Here is a 17,500-nt window from a genome sequence, read left to right on the forward strand (position 1 = left end):
AAAGAGACCGATAGAATAAGTACTAGGAATAAGTCCCGGGGTCGATTTGGTCGACTAAGGGCGGTGCTCCAGCATGGCCGCAGTCAAATGACTGAAACAAGTAAAAGAGTAAGAGTATATATATATGTATGTATGTATTTATTTCAGGTAGCCACAAAACAATCGAAATTTTGTGAATGGATCTACAAGACAGAAACTGAAAGAAACCCATCTTACATATGCGCGCGCACGCGCGTGTGTGATTCATTGTCATTCTGCAAGAAGTCTGGCCATGAGAAAATATTACGTTACTAGAAAACAAGTGAAAGTTGGTGACAGGAAGGGCATCCGACCATGGAAAAATTTGCATTAATAAACCCCATTCAACTCATGCAAGCATGGGAAAATGGACGATAGAACGATGATGATATACTAAAACACATTTAAACGTATGTAGGTGTGTACAATGAGCGCTTAGATGTGTGTATATGTATGCATTCATGTATGTATGTATGAAATGTATGTATATGTGCATGCATGTATGCATATGTCTATAGGAAAGTTGGTTATACATCTTTAGCTCTTGTTGTTACAGCTTGTGTGTGTGAGCAGAGTTGTTTGGACGTTTGGTATGTAGATGTAAGCGAGCTGTCGAGCGTAAGTTCGAAAGATGAATAGAGACAGCTAAACACGTAAAGAGACTGTCTCCAGAGTTGGAATGTTGGAGACACTGCTTGACACGTCCATGCTCATGGCCGGCCGACCGAGAAAGAGATAGAATTAAGCGGGAAAGCTTGCTTGTTTAATTCCACGCATCCGTGAGACTACGCATGCGCACGGCGTTACTACAGGGCTCCCTTGCCAGTGCGAAAACGCACGATAATATGAAATCTGTTAGAACGCCTGAGGCAGGATGGCCACTGAAAACCACCCACAAGATGTAGCACAAAACACACACAAAGAAAAATGAAAGAAATGAATGTGCACTCGCGAGAACATGCATGCAATGTACAAATGAAAGAAAGTGTGTGAGTGCACAAGTGTGTGTGAGAAAAAACACAGAACATAGTAAAAGTGTCTGTAGGGAAAAAATCCAGTTCGTACAAGAGTCCCACAAGGAGATAGAATGTCCGTACTCAGGAAGTCGTGGTCAGTTGTGACCGGTTACCTGGTACGGAATATTCTATGAAAGTTACACAAGGAAAATTTGGTTTGTTGATCGTGAGTGGAAACATCCACTCTAACAGAGTCGACAAAACCGAGTGTGTTGATATGGTGTGTCCCTGGTGGTGGGGTTGTTGGCGCTTGACATTGTGGTAGACAGTACATTGATGGTGAATACGTCGGCGCAGGAACTGTAATATAGCTGTGTTCTGTATGTGTGGTGGTTATGATGTTGACAGTGGTAATGAGTCAGTTGAAACTTGGCGACGTCGAGGGGAATGCTTGTAGTTAGTTGGTAGTAGTAATTGTTGTCGTCACGGTGGTAATGTTGGTTGAACGAAGCTGGTGGCGTAAAGGCTGTTTGGTGATGAGTGTTTGAAGAGGTGAGTTTTTACAGACAATCGACAGACAAATCTCTGTACGACCATTAGCGAAAACCTCGAAGAAATATTTTCTTAACCCAAGATGAAAGAACGACCGTGCGAACTCAAAAGGAGAAATGGTGACGAATGGAAAAACAGAGGACTCCTTTTATTTAAACGTATCACACGGTCGAACACAACATATATATCAATGATGATATACAAATAATGTTATACTTCGATAACATAGATTTCGTAAATACCAGTAATGAGACGATAGAAAAAGACAACCGTATGAAATGAATAACAAGAGATATTTAGTGTGGCATAAAAGATGTATGTGTATGTGAGAGTGTGAATGCGACATATAAGAACATAATAAAAACAGGCCGTCTATATGTATGTGAGATATCACAGCAGTTAGAAAGTCAGTACACGTGAGAGTGTTATACCAAGTTCTTTGAGTACACAATTGGAAAGTCGCAGGCTGTAATTCTTGTCTGTTTATCGTGAGTGGAAACATCCACTCTAACAGAGGCGAGATAAACCGCGCTTGTTGATGTTGTTAATACGTAGTAAGTCGTGTTGACTATGGTTGGAGTGGTTGGTGGCGTAGTAATCGTAGAATCGTGTTGGTCATACGATGATGCTGGTTAGTAGTTCAGTCTCCATGGCCGCATTTGTTCTTTAGTCGGGTTCACCAGTTATAAGTTGGTAGTCCAGAGTTCATGCTGCGTTTGTTTCTTCGTCGGGTCACCACTTTATAAGAAAGTGGGTTATTGCAGCTCAGCGGGCTGCGTGTTCGAATCACATCGGGGGTCACCAGTATAGGAAAGTTGGTTATACATCATTAGATGTATACCTGACTTTCCTATATAAAATTAAAGAATGTAACGGAACGCTGAACTCCGGACTATCAACTTAAACAACATTTATTCAGGTGGTAAATATATACATCTTTAGCTCTTGTTGACAGTTGTTACAGCTTCTGTGTGTGTGAGCATAGTTGTTGGGACGTTGTTATGTAGATGTGAGCGAGCTGTCGAGTGTAAGTCCGAAAGATGGAGAGTGACAGCTATACACGTAAAGAGACTGTCTCCAGGTTGGAATGTTGGGGACACTGCTTGACACGTCCATGCTCATGGCCGGCCGACCGAGAAAGAGATATCACCAGCAGATAGAATTAAGCGGGAAAGCTTGCTTGTTTAATTCCACGCATGCGTGAGACTACGCATGCGCACGGCGTTACTACATGTCTATGTATCTATACTATAATGGAGAAAACTGCTTATTAATTATGTAACAATTACTAAAAGAAAGCAATATTAAAAGCTTGACCGTCTGGAAGTATTTTTATAAATTCATGTTCAAAGAAATTGCCTACAATTTCAATTTCTGAAGTTTATTGAATTTTGTTAACTCCAAATACTTGCAAATTTAGATAGTCACTGCGTCCAATTCTTGGAGTAGATTTTAATGTTTAATAATAAACACTATTCGTTGCAGGCAACATTTTACGTTTTTATTTGCAACAGTCTCATTCTAGCTCGCCTTTGTCTTCACTAATGATAAATTAGTAATAGCTATACAACTTTGATACGGGACACAATTTCAAGAATATTATTAATTTCCGGAGTTTGTTAAATGAATATTTTTGATAAAATGAAAATTCTTTAATATACCGGTATAATTTTGTTTTTTTTAATGAAGTGATTTTGTTGGTATAGCGGCTTGGAACGCTATAAGCTTTCCAGTAATAACTATGTGATGACTGCTATTTCTAGCACGCTAGGATCTAGTTTTTTGCATTCACAAAATATGCATTTTTTAAAAGTAAGTTAAAAATTTGAAAATCGGTTATAATAATATAGCCTTTCAGTCTCGTTGCTTTGAAAATATGATGATGGGGAGAAAAAAAAATTTCGAAATTTTCTGCGTTTAACGGAGCGGTGTCAATCTTAAGGTTGTACCCTGTGAAATTTATAGTTTAGCGTCTGACCTGTTCATTGTATGTTTCTAAATAAACAGAAATGCTTAATAAAATCAATATGTATCATCTTACAGTTTCTTTTGTCTCTTCATTATGAATAGAATTACCCTAGTGAAATCATAAATTCTGTTATCTGAGTCAATGAGTCCCAAAAATATTTGAAATGAAAATTATGTGAAAATACGAAGTGTGAAAAATCAACATAGACAACAGCGGCACAGACAACAGTGAACCACAACACAGCATGCGGTTGTCATGGTAACAAGCTGCTAATGCCAAGCTGTCTGTTGATTGGCTAAAACTACCCAAATTTCCCAACTTTAATTCCAAATAACATCAGATTCTTTAATTTACAAGATAAATTCAGAGTTGCTTCGATACACCAAAATTGAAAGCAATCTGAGCAAAATTAGTGGGGGGGGGGGAATGCTCATTCTGCGAATGAGAAACTAGATCCGCACGATCAACAATACAGTTTTTAACGAGCTTTCACTTACACGATTTTTTTTTCATTTCATGTTTACACAAAATAGCTGTATGACTTTGATACGAGGCATAATTTCAAGAATATTATCAGTTTCCGGAGTTTATTAAATGAAAATTTTTGATAAGATAAAAATTCTTTAATATACCGGTATAATTTTGTTTTGTTCTTTAATGAAAAAGTGATTTGTTGGTATGGCTATTTGGAACGCTATAAGCCTTACAATAATAACTATGTGATCGTTGCTATTTCTAGCATGCTAAACAAGATGGTTTTTAACGAGCTTTCATTTATATATAATATGCGACTGAGAAAGAAAATTTAGCAGCAAAAGCACAACAGTAGAGAGAAAGACGTGCAACTGAATCAGATGAAACCAGGGCAGAGCAACTGAAACAGGTGCCTGAATATGCACAGAGACGTAGACATGATTCTGTTTCCGCTACACATGACCAACTGGCTAGAGTATCTCGAGAGGAAAATATTCTACTTCAAAATAATGGTGTCAGATCACAAATTGTTGATGCAACACTTAGATCTTTTCTTGGCGATCATGTGGAAGTAGTGGAGTTGACAACTAATCTAAGACTTCTTACAGAAGGTCATTCTGATGAAAGAGAGTTTACTAATTACTTTCTTGATGTAGGAAATGGTAACATTTCTGTTGAACAAAGCCTAGGTGAATTCCAAATCAAACTGCCCAATGACCTTTACTTTGAAAGTGGTACTCTTTCAGATCTATGTGATTTTGTATATGCTGACCTCAAAAATAACTTCACAAACCCTGTGTGGCCTGCAAATAGAACCATTGTTACTCCAACAAATGAAGCAGCACAATTTGTGAATGATTTTTCTGTTGACCAGGATCCCTGGTGAGCTAAAAATATATGAAAGCTCAGATACAGTTGATAATGAAACTCTGTATCCAATTGAGTTCATCAACAAACTTACACCATCAGGGTTTCCACCACACATTCTCAACCTGAAGAAAAAATGCTGCACAATGCTTCTGAGAAATTTAGATGCTACTAATGATTAGAATTAGGAATCAAATAAGCGTAGGAGTGGTTGTGTGATAAGTAGCTTGCTTACGAACCACATGGTTCCGAGTTCAGTCCCACTGCGTGGCACCTTGGGTGTTTTCTATTATAGTTTTGAGCCGGCCAAAGCCTTGTGAGTGGATTTGGTAGACGGAACTGAAAGAAGCCTGTCGTATATATGCATGTATATATGTATGGGTGTGTGTGTGTATATGTTTATGTGTCTGTGTTCGTCCCCACCCCCCCCAAACATCGCTTGACAACCAATGCTAGTATGTTTACGTCCCCATAATTTAGCGGTTCAGCAAAAGAGACCGATAGAATAAGTACTAGGCTTACAAAGAATTTGCTCGACTAAAGGTGATGTTCCAGCATAACCACAATCAAAATGACTGAAACAAGTAAAAGAGTAAAAGAGTGGCCAGCAGAATACATGTTATGTATATGTGTTTAGTCCCAAAAGGCTCTGAAATGGTAAGTCCTTGAGAAAAGCAAATTTGATTTTCAAATTCTACATCCCACAGACAATTGCATTTGTAAATAATAAAAAAAAAAAAATTTGTTACAAGAAATAACTCAACTTTTAGAGCGACAAATTTCCCACTCTCAATCTATCATCATCAATCAATCTCTCTCTGTATATTTACCATACTCTTTGATACTATCTTTGTATCTTTCTCTCTCTCGTCTATCTCTTTCACTTTCTCACTCTAAGTATCTCACTCACACAGTGTTTGTCGGTGTGTGCATGCATGTGTGTAAGGAGTTTCATTAGGATAACTGATCTTTAAAAGGTATGTAAAAGATAATTTACTTTAACAGCATACTTTTCTGTTTTCCTTTTACACATACACTCCCACACGAACTCACTTGATGCAGGGTGGGGATTAAAGGTTTAAATAAATTTTTTTAGTTGTTGTTGCTTATATCCTAGCAATGCACACCACATCATTGCTCCATAAAATGTGTTTATGGGAAGAAATATGTTGAAAAACATCAATACATGCCAGACTGACAAAGGAACGAGGAAGGTATTATGTGGTCGTGGGATGTACTAAAAACAACAGTTAAATCGCCCTTAAATCACCTTTTCGTCTGAAAATTATTTCGAAATTATAAACAGAAACAAATTGGTAAATTTGGACTGTTTGTATTTTAAAATTGTGATTTAAAATAATTTTGCAAAAATGCTGAAAGTTTAGGATTTAGGTGGGGTAATGAAAAAATTGAAAATAATTAACTTTTAGATTAAGTTTAATTTCCTGTTTGAAAATAAAAAAAGTAGTGACTGTAAAAATGGTCATCAATTTCCAAATTTTTTTTTTAACCTTCATTTTAAGTGTGTAGTGTAAAAAAAAAATTGTAGGCCAGAATCGAAAGCGAGAGATTAATGGGGACAAAAAGCCTGAGAGTGTTTGAGGATAGAGTTAATAAGAATGTAAAAGATAGTGAGTGATGGGGAGAGGGTGAGGGAAGAAATATAATGAATGAAGAACAAGTATTTGAATGGATGATAAATACGGGGGAAGTAGGTGGCAACTGTAGAGATTGGATCAAGTTTGAGGGGTGGGTGTAGTGAATGGTGGAAAACAATATCGTCTGCAGCATCATTTACTATGTTTTCCATAGGTTGTATGATTTGATAGGATGATCCACAGGACTGTGTGGAGCTCCAATGTCTGTTTTGGCAATCAATTTACAGAGTGTACTGGGTGCTTTTTTTTTTTTTTTTTTCGTGCCACTGGCACTAGTGAGATCACCAAGTAACTTGTAAGATAAGAGAAGGAAGAATCTCACCTTGAGTGAGCAGAGGATGCAGTATTCAAGAAAGGGTGATGTGGCATTTTATCAGGTATTGAGAGACTAGGATGTGATAAAGGGACAAGCCCAGGTGTGTTGTCGTGGAAGAGATAAACAGCTACCTCACATTATGGAAGTGTGGGTGTAGGTGGAGAAAAGATGGAAATGCTAGTGATGGGATGCCAGAGCATCTCAAGATATATAAGAAACTGAGTATAAAAGAGGATACAAACAGTGGATCAGGTGAAGAGAAAGAGGGTGGGTAATTTAATAAGCATGTCAGAGGAGAGTATCAGTTGGGTAGAGGTGAATGCAGTGAGAGATGAACAAAGGTGGAAGTACAGTTGACAAAATACAAATTAACAAACTGAGAATATATAAAATATATGATTAAATGAATGAGGTAAATATTCTTTCACTGACCTGTGGTGATATTTTCTTATTCTCTTTATCCTCTTCATCCATTTCAAAGTAAAGATCAGTTTTTGTAATTGACATTGTCCCAGCGACAGCTAGTCCCAAAGAGATCAGCTTACATGATGTTGACAAGGCCACTGGACCTAAAAAACAAACAAAAACAGTAAGGTGTAGAATCATTCTATTTCTATCCACTTATAACGGTTTTCAATTTTTGGCATAAGGCCCACAATTTTTAGTAGGAGGGAGTTAGTTGATTATATCAACCCCCAGTTAAGGAGGACAGAAAACATCAGCCTCAATGAGATTGGAATTTAGCATGTAAAGAGTGGGAAGAAATGCTGCTAAGTATTTTGCCCAACATGCTAATAATTCTGCCAGCTCTGCCACAAGGGTAGCAATTTTGGGGGAGGGGATGGGATGATTTCATTGACCTCAGTGTTCAACAGGTACTTATTTTATTGACCCCGAAGGGATGAAAGGCAAAGTAGGCCTCAGCGGAATTTGAGCTCAGAACATGAGGTCAGGCAAAATGCTTAGCAGCATTTTGCCTGGCATGCTAACGATTCTGCCAGCTCACTGCCTTGATAATAATAAGTCTGGTGCAGCTCCTCAGCTTACTAGCCCTGGTCAAACCATTCAACCCATGCCAGCATGGACAATGGATGCTAAATGATGATGATGATGAATAATTAATAACAACAACAACAATTTCATATAGCCACAACTGAAGTGGCTGAAAAACACAGGTGGGACTGGCTAAAGAAAGGAGCACTGAAAAATGAGGCTGAGAGCACCATACTGGCAGCACAAGACCAAGTTTCGGCCACAAACTGGAGGGAACCTTAGGAATGAGCAAGTGTCTCCACTGTGCTGTATCTGTAATAGAGTTTACAGAACCACTGCTCATGTTGTGAAGTGCCCTAGACTTTCCCAAAACCATTACAAGATGTGGCAGCACGATGAGGTATGAAAGTGCTATATTGGAAACTGTGAAAAGTGGGGTTTAGAGAGAGGTAAGACATGGTATGAGAACAAACTGCAGGGAGTGGTGGAATTGGAGACTAGCAAAATCAGATACTAGAACATAACAAACCAGATCTAGTGATGGTGGACAAGGTGCCTCACATGTGCCATATAGTTGATGTTGCATGCCCTTCTGACACACTAATAGTTCAAGAAGGAAGGCAAAAAAATAAATAGATACAACCCTCTTAAGTACGAAATAGCCTGGTTATGGAAAAGATAGTGGTGAAGATAGAGCCAATTATTGTTGGGTCCTTGGGAACAGTATCAGAAGGCATCAAGGGGAGTATAAAGGAAATTGGAATAGAGTGCCCAGTAGAACTGTTACAAAAGGTTTGACACAACCAGAACAATTAGGAAAGTATGAGATACATTATGTATATTTGACAGATATTTGTCCTAATCTTGTTTGTTGTTAACACGTTTTGGCTGATATACCCTCCAGCCTTCATCAGGTGTCTTGGGGAAATTTCAAACCTGGGCTCTCATTCCTAAGGTATTTCTTGATGTTGTTATTATTATTAAAGTTACTGCCTGGAATCAAACTCGGTCATATGGCGTAGTGGTTAAGAGCGCGGGCTACTAAGCCCAAGATTCCGAATTCGATTCCAGGCAGTGACTTTAATAATAATAATAATGATAACAACATCAAAAAATACCTTCGAAATGAGAACCCAGGTTTGAAATTTCCCCAAGACACCTGATGAAGGCTGGAGGGTATATCAGCCAAAACATTGTGTTAACAACAAACAAGATGAGGACAAATATCCATCAAATATAAATAATGTAAATAATGTATATAATTCCTCATCGCTTAAAAAAGAACTGAAGTATTTAGATGGTTAAAAAGGACAGATAGCATGGTACCAATGGCTGAAGGGTAGCAAGCTCACTACACATGCAAGATTCCATGTGTTCCAACAAAATCTGTGATAAAAAGAAATAATAATAATTATTATTATTATTATTATTATTACTACTACTTATAGCTACAATGTGTTGAACTGGACATAAAAATATGCAAGCTGCTAAGTTATAATAAGATGTACCACACAAAGACAGACATAGATCATCTTTACCTTGCCAGAGCCCATGAAATTCAAGGCTCAATCTAATTTGAACTCTCTTACAAAAACTACCACAACTGGACTGGCCAAATATTTTGAAGCCGCAAACATCTGGATTCTAAAGCTCATTAAAAATCATGAGAGGTGTAAAAAAGTTTCATTTTGTCATACAGGAGAGCAAAAAATTTATCACTGATCTCATGCATGATACCCAGGCTGAACAGCATCATGGAAGGGCAGCAACTGTTGTTGCAAAGGCGATATCGGTGGCAACCAAAAAGTGTATGAACAACTGGCTGGGAGCAGAAACTTCTGCAGGACAAATACATGGCCAGTATAGCAAGCAAGCTGGTGTTGACCAGAAGTACACCCATCAATGGCTACACAGGTCAGGGCTAGAGGCAGAGAGCAAAGGCCTCACCTTATCTGCTCAAGATCAAATCTTATTGACCTGGGACTATCAAGCCAATGTGATGAAAAATAGAGTAGACCCAAAGTACAACAATGAGATTAAAACATTGGACCACCTAACCTCTGGATGTAAAGTCTTAGTATCACTGGAGCATAAAGCAAGAAATGACAGTGTTGGTCAATATCTACACTGGTTAATATGATGGCATTATAAAACCAAAACTGCCAACAAGTGATATAATCACCACTCTGAGGCTGTAACTGATGGAGATAATGTAATGATTCTTTGGGACTTTCCAGTACATAGACAGAACCAACAAAGCTAATAAACCAGATAAAGTATGATTATTGACTGACATGAGTATTCCTTGTGATCATAATATCTTGACAAAAATATTTGAGAAGTTAAGAAAATATAAAGGTTTGCTCATTGAAATTGAAAAAATGGGGCATTATCTCCATCAGGTGGTTACAATACCAGTGATTGTAGGAGAACTTGGAATAATCAAAAATGGAACTGAAAATTATTTGAGGATGATCCCTGGCTTACCATCCATGCAAGAAGTGCAAAAGATTGTTTTAACTGGTACATCACACGTATTGAGAAGAGCATTGTCAATATGAGAACAATTACCACCCGTGTATTTTCATTCATTTTTTTTTCATGTATTTTATTCCCTTCCTGCCCCATAACTACATTTCATTTTGAAAATGAACAAGCTGGTGTGTTTATTTTAATGGCCTGCCAATGTAAACAATTGGTACCATGCTATCTGTCCTTTTTAACCATCTAAATACTTCAGTTCTTTTTTAAGCGATGAGGAATTATATACAAGACACTTGGTAAGAAATGGAAACAAAACTGAAAAAAGAAAAACTCATGATAATAATAATAATAATAATAATAATAATAATAATGGCTTTAAATTTTGGCACAAAGCCAGCAATTTTGAGGGAGGGACCAAATCAATTAAATTGATCCCAGTGCTCAATCAAATGGTACTTATTTTATCAACCCCAAAAGAATGAAAAGCAAAATCAACCCCAGTGGAATTTGAACTCAGAATGTAAAAATGTACAAAATTCTGCTAAGCATTTTTGCCAGGCATGCTAACAATTCTGCCACAATAATAATAGTTTCAAAATTTTGGCACAAGACAAACAATTTTAGACCATGTTAAACTTATTTTATTGACTCAGAAAAGATGAAACACAAAGTCGACCTTCATGGCATTTGAACTCAGAACGTATAGTTAGCAAAAATGCCACTATGCAATTTTCCAGCATGGTAATGATTCTGCTAGCTCACTGATTTAATAATAATAATAGCAATAATTATAACTAATAATTTTTATTACTGTTATCTTTATTAAACATTTTGCCAGGTGTGCTTTCAAATTTTGGTCTAAAGCCAGCAATTTTTAGGGAGAAGCAGTCAGTTGATGACATCAGCCTCAGTACTTCATTATACTTAATCAAGCACACACTAACACATGCATGCATACAAATTCTAGGCTTGCCCTAATTGAGAAAGCCTATGACCAAAGGTTTCACAGCAGTGCATATTACACACAAATAAAGTTACAGCATCTTCATCCAAATGGTGGTGTGTTTCTACAAATAAGGAAATCTTTCTAGTCAGAGCATTTTTTTTTTATCCCAAACTTCCAGGCTTTGGTACTCTCTTCTATTTCATTGATTTCCCCACTTCTTTCAACCCGAACTCTTTCAAGTCTAAAAGTAAATTCATTCCTTTTATCTTAATTTCTTCTTCATAGTCCCTTACACTACATAGCTTTTTGCCATGTTTAAGACTTTCAATAAAAATAAAAATAAAGAAAAAAATGAAGAAAATATAAAATAGCTTACCAGAGAATTCTTGTTCAAAATCTCGCTCTTCCATTAGTAGTTCTTCATCAGTATAGTCTGGAGGTTGCTGCTGGCCCCTCTTGGCATTTGCCAAATGTGCATGGAAAGCCTCCCACGCCTGATTAATTGCATCTTCTGTTGCACCTAAACAAAAAGAAGTAGAAAATTAATTAGTTTTAACATCATTAAAACAACAAAAATTAATTACAACTATCATCACGTCTCAATCAACATAACTCAATCTACCTTCAACACTGGTCGAAAGGGATAAACATCCCTCTGTTAAACATCCATTAACGTCATATCACCTGAAGAAATGAATGCATGAAGATGATCAACCTGATGCCTATGGATATTACGGACGACACTGTAATCATCCCAGGAATGATCTAAGGACTGTGATCTTAAAGAGACAAGCGATTGGTGGAAACGTGTGTAGTGATGCATTAAATGTTTATAAATCCCATTCAAGGATTATTTTTATTATTACTATATATATGTATGTACGTATTTAAGAGCATGTGGAGATGTTTGTGTGAGTGAATTCATATTTCCCCTAATTTCAACATGTGTTTGCTGAATGTGCAAGCTGTTTGTTGTTTGAGAAACAGGTATAAGTTGGTTGGTTTAGAAACAGGTAAAGGTTTGTATGAGAAAGGGGGCATCTAGTTGTAGAAAGCTTTGTCCTAACATATTTTCATCTGATCCATAACAAGTATGGAAATTCAAATACTAAAGCAAAGATGATACAACACACACACACACATTCATAATGTGAAGATGCTTGTGTGTATCATCATCATCATTATCACCATCATTTTATGTTCATTTTCCTTGCTAGCATGGCTTAGATGGTTTGACATAAACCATTCTTCATTGCAGTTACTTCCCTACTAGATGGGTCTTAAATACTTGCAACTAAGTCATTTAAGATCCATTTTTGGATGTAGTTTCTATGGTTTTGATGCCTTCCTAAGACCAGTTATACAATCCAGAAGTCAAATCACCATAGTTGAACCACCTTTTCAATTAGGACTTGCAGAAATAGCAGCAACAAACACCTCAACAAAAACAAGAATAAAAATATTACAAAAAAGGCACAGATTTGGCTGCATGACCTAAGAAGCTTGCTTGGCAACCGCATAGTTTCGGATTCAATTTTACTACAAGGCACCTTAAGTACCCCTGAACTAAAAGCACCCACTACACTCTCGGAGTGGTTGGCGTTAGGAAGGACATCCAGCTGTAGAAACTCTACCAGATCAGATTGGAGACTGGTGCAGCCATCTGGTTCACTAGTCCCCAGTCAAACCGTTCAACCCATGCCAGCATGGAAAGCAGACGTTAAACGATGATGATGATGATAATGATTTTATTAATTTATAATGAATATGTCAATGGTGTTCTAATCTGGACAGTCACGCTTCATAGCTAATCTACATTTTTTTAAATACAACTATTGGTACCAGGTTCTTTTCTATTTCTGTTTATAAATTACAGGAATTTTTTTTTATAGCTTTACAGTAATATTTGACATATTGTAATCTAAATTTCCATGCAACTAAGCTAGCATAATATTATATTCTAAAGAATTAGAGACAAGTTAAAACTTATAACTATCTGTCTAAGCTTAACATGCACATATGACTGAACTTGCCTGAGCTAATGATGCTTATCTTAATTTCCTTTCCTTTAACGCTTTTCTTTTAATCTGCTTTCCGTTATGTGTTTACTATTATTATCATTTAATTACATAACTATTGCACTCAGTTTTTTTCTATCTCTCTGCTGAATTTTTTCAGAGCTTTTCTTTTTTTTCATGCTCAGAATTGCTGAAGCATGGAATAAACTACCCACACCAGTTGTTAGCTAGCAAGACACTACATCCTTTAAAACTTCCATGTGTCCTGAAATTCGCCAACAGCATACCAGATGCCCTTTTTTTTTTATAATTGTAGTGCACCTGTGAACAGTGTACAATAATTTCATTATCATAATAATCTTCTATATTTATAATAATCCTCTATATTTTCTCTGTATATTAATTTACTGTCTCTCTTGGTTTACTCCTGTGTACTAATTTCATTTTTTATTCAAATTAAGCTAAAAACTTTCATACATGTAAGTGTTAAGAAAATAAATTAAAGTTTTTCTATACTCCAAAACATTGACAGAGTCTGAATTCAAGGTTGGTGCCAGTTTCTGTAGATAATAAAATTCTTGATGCTAGTGTCTGGTTCTATGTTGGGTGGTTGAGTTTAACAAGAGGAGATTCCAGTCAAATCTTTTTTCCACATTTTTTTGTTCTTTGTTCTGATCCTGTTAGGTTCCCCTACTATTTACACATAACTTGACACTCCCCCTTTCTGCTGTCAATTTCTTGGGTAGTTTAATTGAATTCCCTATGATTTCAATTAGCTCACTGCCACTTTTAAACTAGTGATATTCATTATTTGATTTTCAAATGCTGCTATACTCTTCAACAAAGTGGTATACCAATGTTTATCGGTCTACACTATAGTATAACCTAAAGCCTTGGGAGTTTAAATGTAACAAATTACATAACCTTATAGATATTGCATGTATATATATATGTGATGCCTATGTGATGTTAACAAAACATTTGTAGATATACCATATAATCCATTCATCTGTCTTTTTATTATGACTTCAAGCTAGGTTTAAAACTCCACTCAATTTTGAATATGCTTGGATTTGCAGATTATGAAACACCAATGAACTTTCTTTCATTGTTGAACACTAATGGAATGGATTATCAGTTGATTTGTGTCATATTGTCTATTTATCAAGTGTGGTGTGCTCCACTTTGATATACCTCAGTCTTTAAATAAATCCCCTTCCATCAGTGTGTGTGTGTGTGTGTATTTATAGGCACATGCACAGGCATGGTTTTGTGGTTAAGTGTCTACTACTTTGGTCCTGGGCTAACCAAATACCTTGTATGCGAATTTAGTAGACAGAAACAATGTAGAAGCTTGAAGTATATGCATGTGTGGGGAGGGGGAGGGGGTGCCACCACCATCATCTGGCAACTGATGTGTTTCTTGACATCTCTGTAACTTAGTGGTTCAGCAATGGAGACTGATAGAATGTAGTTAATTTGTTTTCCCCAGCATGGCTGCAGTTCAATGACTGAAACAAAGTAAAATATGAAATGATGAAAATTTCTCTCTTTGTTACATACCATGTTCAATAGCAGCTTTTAATGTAGCTTCTGGGTGCGTAGAACCATAAGGATTCTTAACGAATCTGCGTCTCCTGCGGAAATCATCTTCCCAGAGATCCAGTTTCCAAAATTCACTTCTGCTGTAATAAAATACAAAATAACAGGATTTAGATGACAAGATAATTAATGAAGACAATATTCAACAACACCTCATAATTATTCTAATCATCTCTAAAATGTGAATAGCAATGTAACCTCACTGCAAAAAGAAACTTATAATGCTCTAGCCCCTTTCTCTCATATTTAAGCTGCTCATCATGTAGTATAAAGATACCTTCCTCTCAAATGTAACCCCAATCAGTCAAAAAGTATCTTAGTCTTACAGGCTGCATGGTGACCTCACTAGTGCTAGTGCACAATAAAGTCATCCCATATTATTTGTAAGTGGTTTGGCATTTGGAAGCACATCTAGCCATAGAAACCATGTTAAAGTTGACAGTGAACCATAATGTGGACTTGGATCCTGTAAAACCATCCAGCCCTAAACCATAATCCTAATCCTAACCACTTTTCTAAAATATGAGTAGACACAGAGATTCTTTACAGCAAGAAACCTGTTCTGCTCTAGCCTCTTCACTTAAGATTCTCAGCTACAAGGAAGATAATCAATTCGTTGTCAGTCGAAACGATTAAAACCTTGAAATTAAAGTTAAGGCGCAAAAAGGAAAAAGATGCAAAGAATTCACATTTTTTTAAGCGTTTTTGTTTTTGTCTTTAGGTACAGATATCGTTGTGTGGTTAAGACACTTATCTGGCAACTATATGTTTTTGGGTTCAGTCCCACTCTGCAGTACCCTGGTCAAGTGTCCTCTACTAAACCCCTGGGCAGATCAATGCCTTGTTAGTCAATCTGAGAAACTGACACTATTTAGAACCTGTCATATATATGAGATGGACTTCTTTTAAGTTTTCCATCAATTAAATCCATTCACAAGGATTTGGTCAGCCTGGGGTAGAAGACACTCGCCCAAGGTGATATATATATATCAAAATAAGCAACAGGATATCCAGAGGTAATGCAGTACAGCCATTTAAAGCAACTCTATTTAATTGAACAATGCAATCATTACATCAAATTAAATGCATATATATATATATATATATACAGGGGTTGGACAAAATAATGGAAACACCTAGCACTTTCAAACACCTAGGACTTTCAAAGAAATCAAATTGTTGATTCTCATATGGCAGGCGCTAGTGTAACGAAAACAGATATAATGTTTGGTGTATCAAGAAGTACTGTCTCAAAAGTAATGACAGCCTTTGAGAAAGAGGGAAAAACCTTCTCGAAACAAAACTCTGGAAGAAAACCCAAACTTTCAGATAGGTACCCTCGGACTTTCATGCGAATTGTTAGAAAGGATCACAAAAGTACAGCTCCCCAAATTACTGCAGAGCTTAATGACCACCTCGAGAACCCAGTTTCCACAAAAACTGTTTGCTGAGAGCTGCACAAAGCTGGATTTCACAGGAGGGCTGCAATCAAAAACCCACTACTTTCACAAACAAACGTTGCAAAGCATTTAGAGTGGAGTAAAATCCAATAGAATTGGTCCCCAGAGCAGTGGAAGAATGTTATTTTTCCAGACAAGTCATCCTGTACCTTATTTCTGACCACCGGCCTAGTATGCGTGTGGAGATAGCCAAAAGAAACATTTGACCCAGACTGCCTTCTTCCAACTGTTAAACATGGAGGAGGATTTGCGATGATCTGGGGGCTATATCTTGGAAATTTGCCGGCCCAATGGTTTCCATTCATGGCAGAACTAATAGTCAAAACTATAAAGAGAATGAATGGGAGAAAGAGAGCCTGCCTTATGTCGACCCAATAGAGGGACCAGCTATCCGAGTTGATAGTACCAGGGTAGATAAAGCAATTAAGAGTATGAAGACCGGGAAAGCCCCCGGCCCATCAGGAATCACTGCAGAGATGCTCAAAATATCTGGCAGTGTTGGCTATAGCCTAGTCACCCGTATTACGAACCAGGTGATACACGAAGGAGTCATACCCTATGACTGGTGTAGCAGCATCATAGTCAACTGCTACAAAGGTAAAGGGGACGCTTTAGATACAAATAATTACAGAGGCATCAAGCTGTTAGATCAGGTTATGAAAGTTACAGAGAGGGTCATAGCCCAACTAATTAGGGAGCGAATCAATTTAGATGAGATGCAGTTTGGGTTCGTGCCAGGTAAAAGCACTACTGATGCCTTATTTCTAGTGAGACAGTTGCAAGAGAAATACCTAGCTAAGGATAAACCTCTGTACCTGGCTTTCGTTGACATGGAGAAAGCCTTTGACAGGGTCCCCCGATCCCTTATCTGGTGGTCAATGAGGAAACTTGGGATAGAAGAATGGCTAGTGAGAGCTGTGCGAGCCATGTACAGAGATGCTGCCAGTAAGGTGAGGGTTGGAAATGAGTACAGCAATGAATTCCGGGTAGAGGTAGGGGTCCACCAAGGTTCCGTCCTCAGCCCCCTATTATTTACCATAGTCCTCCAGGCAATCACAGAGGAGTTCAAGACAGGTTGCCCCTGGGAGCTCCTCTATGCTGATGACCTTGCCCTAATTGCGGAGTCACTATCAGAACTAGAGGAGAAGTTTCAGGTGTGGAAGCAAGGTCTAGAATTGAAGGGCCTT

General features: G+C 37.4%; 1 protein-coding gene across 10 annotated transcripts in view; it reads right to left on the reverse strand.

Moving 5' to 3' along the window:
• LOC106873692 (lipopolysaccharide-responsive and beige-like anchor protein) overlaps positions 1 to 17,500 on the reverse strand; it is a 479,623-nt gene that overhangs the window by 345,178 nt on the left and 116,945 nt on the right. For 6 of the 10 annotated variants that reach the window (XM_089365209.1, XM_089365203.1, XM_089365205.1 and 3 more), the window contains 3 exons: positions 14,815 to 14,936; positions 11,610 to 11,753; positions 7,243 to 7,379 (listed from right to left, as the gene is read on the reverse strand). In XM_089365209.1, coding sequence (XP_089221335.1) covers positions 7,243 to 7,379; positions 11,610 to 11,753; positions 14,815 to 14,936 — 403 coding nt within the window. The remainder of the gene's footprint in view (positions 1 to 7,242; positions 7,380 to 11,609; positions 11,754 to 14,814; positions 14,937 to 17,500) is intronic. The other 4 variants (XM_089365208.1, XM_089365204.1, XM_089365206.1 and 1 more) reach the window with 1 other exon arrangement.

Source organism: Octopus bimaculoides, chromosome Z, assembly GCF_046866305.1.
Source record: "Octopus bimaculoides isolate indiv1 chromosome Z, ASM4686630v1, whole genome shotgun sequence".
Lineage (NCBI taxonomy): Eukaryota > Metazoa > Mollusca > Cephalopoda > Octopoda > Octopodidae > Octopus > Octopus bimaculoides.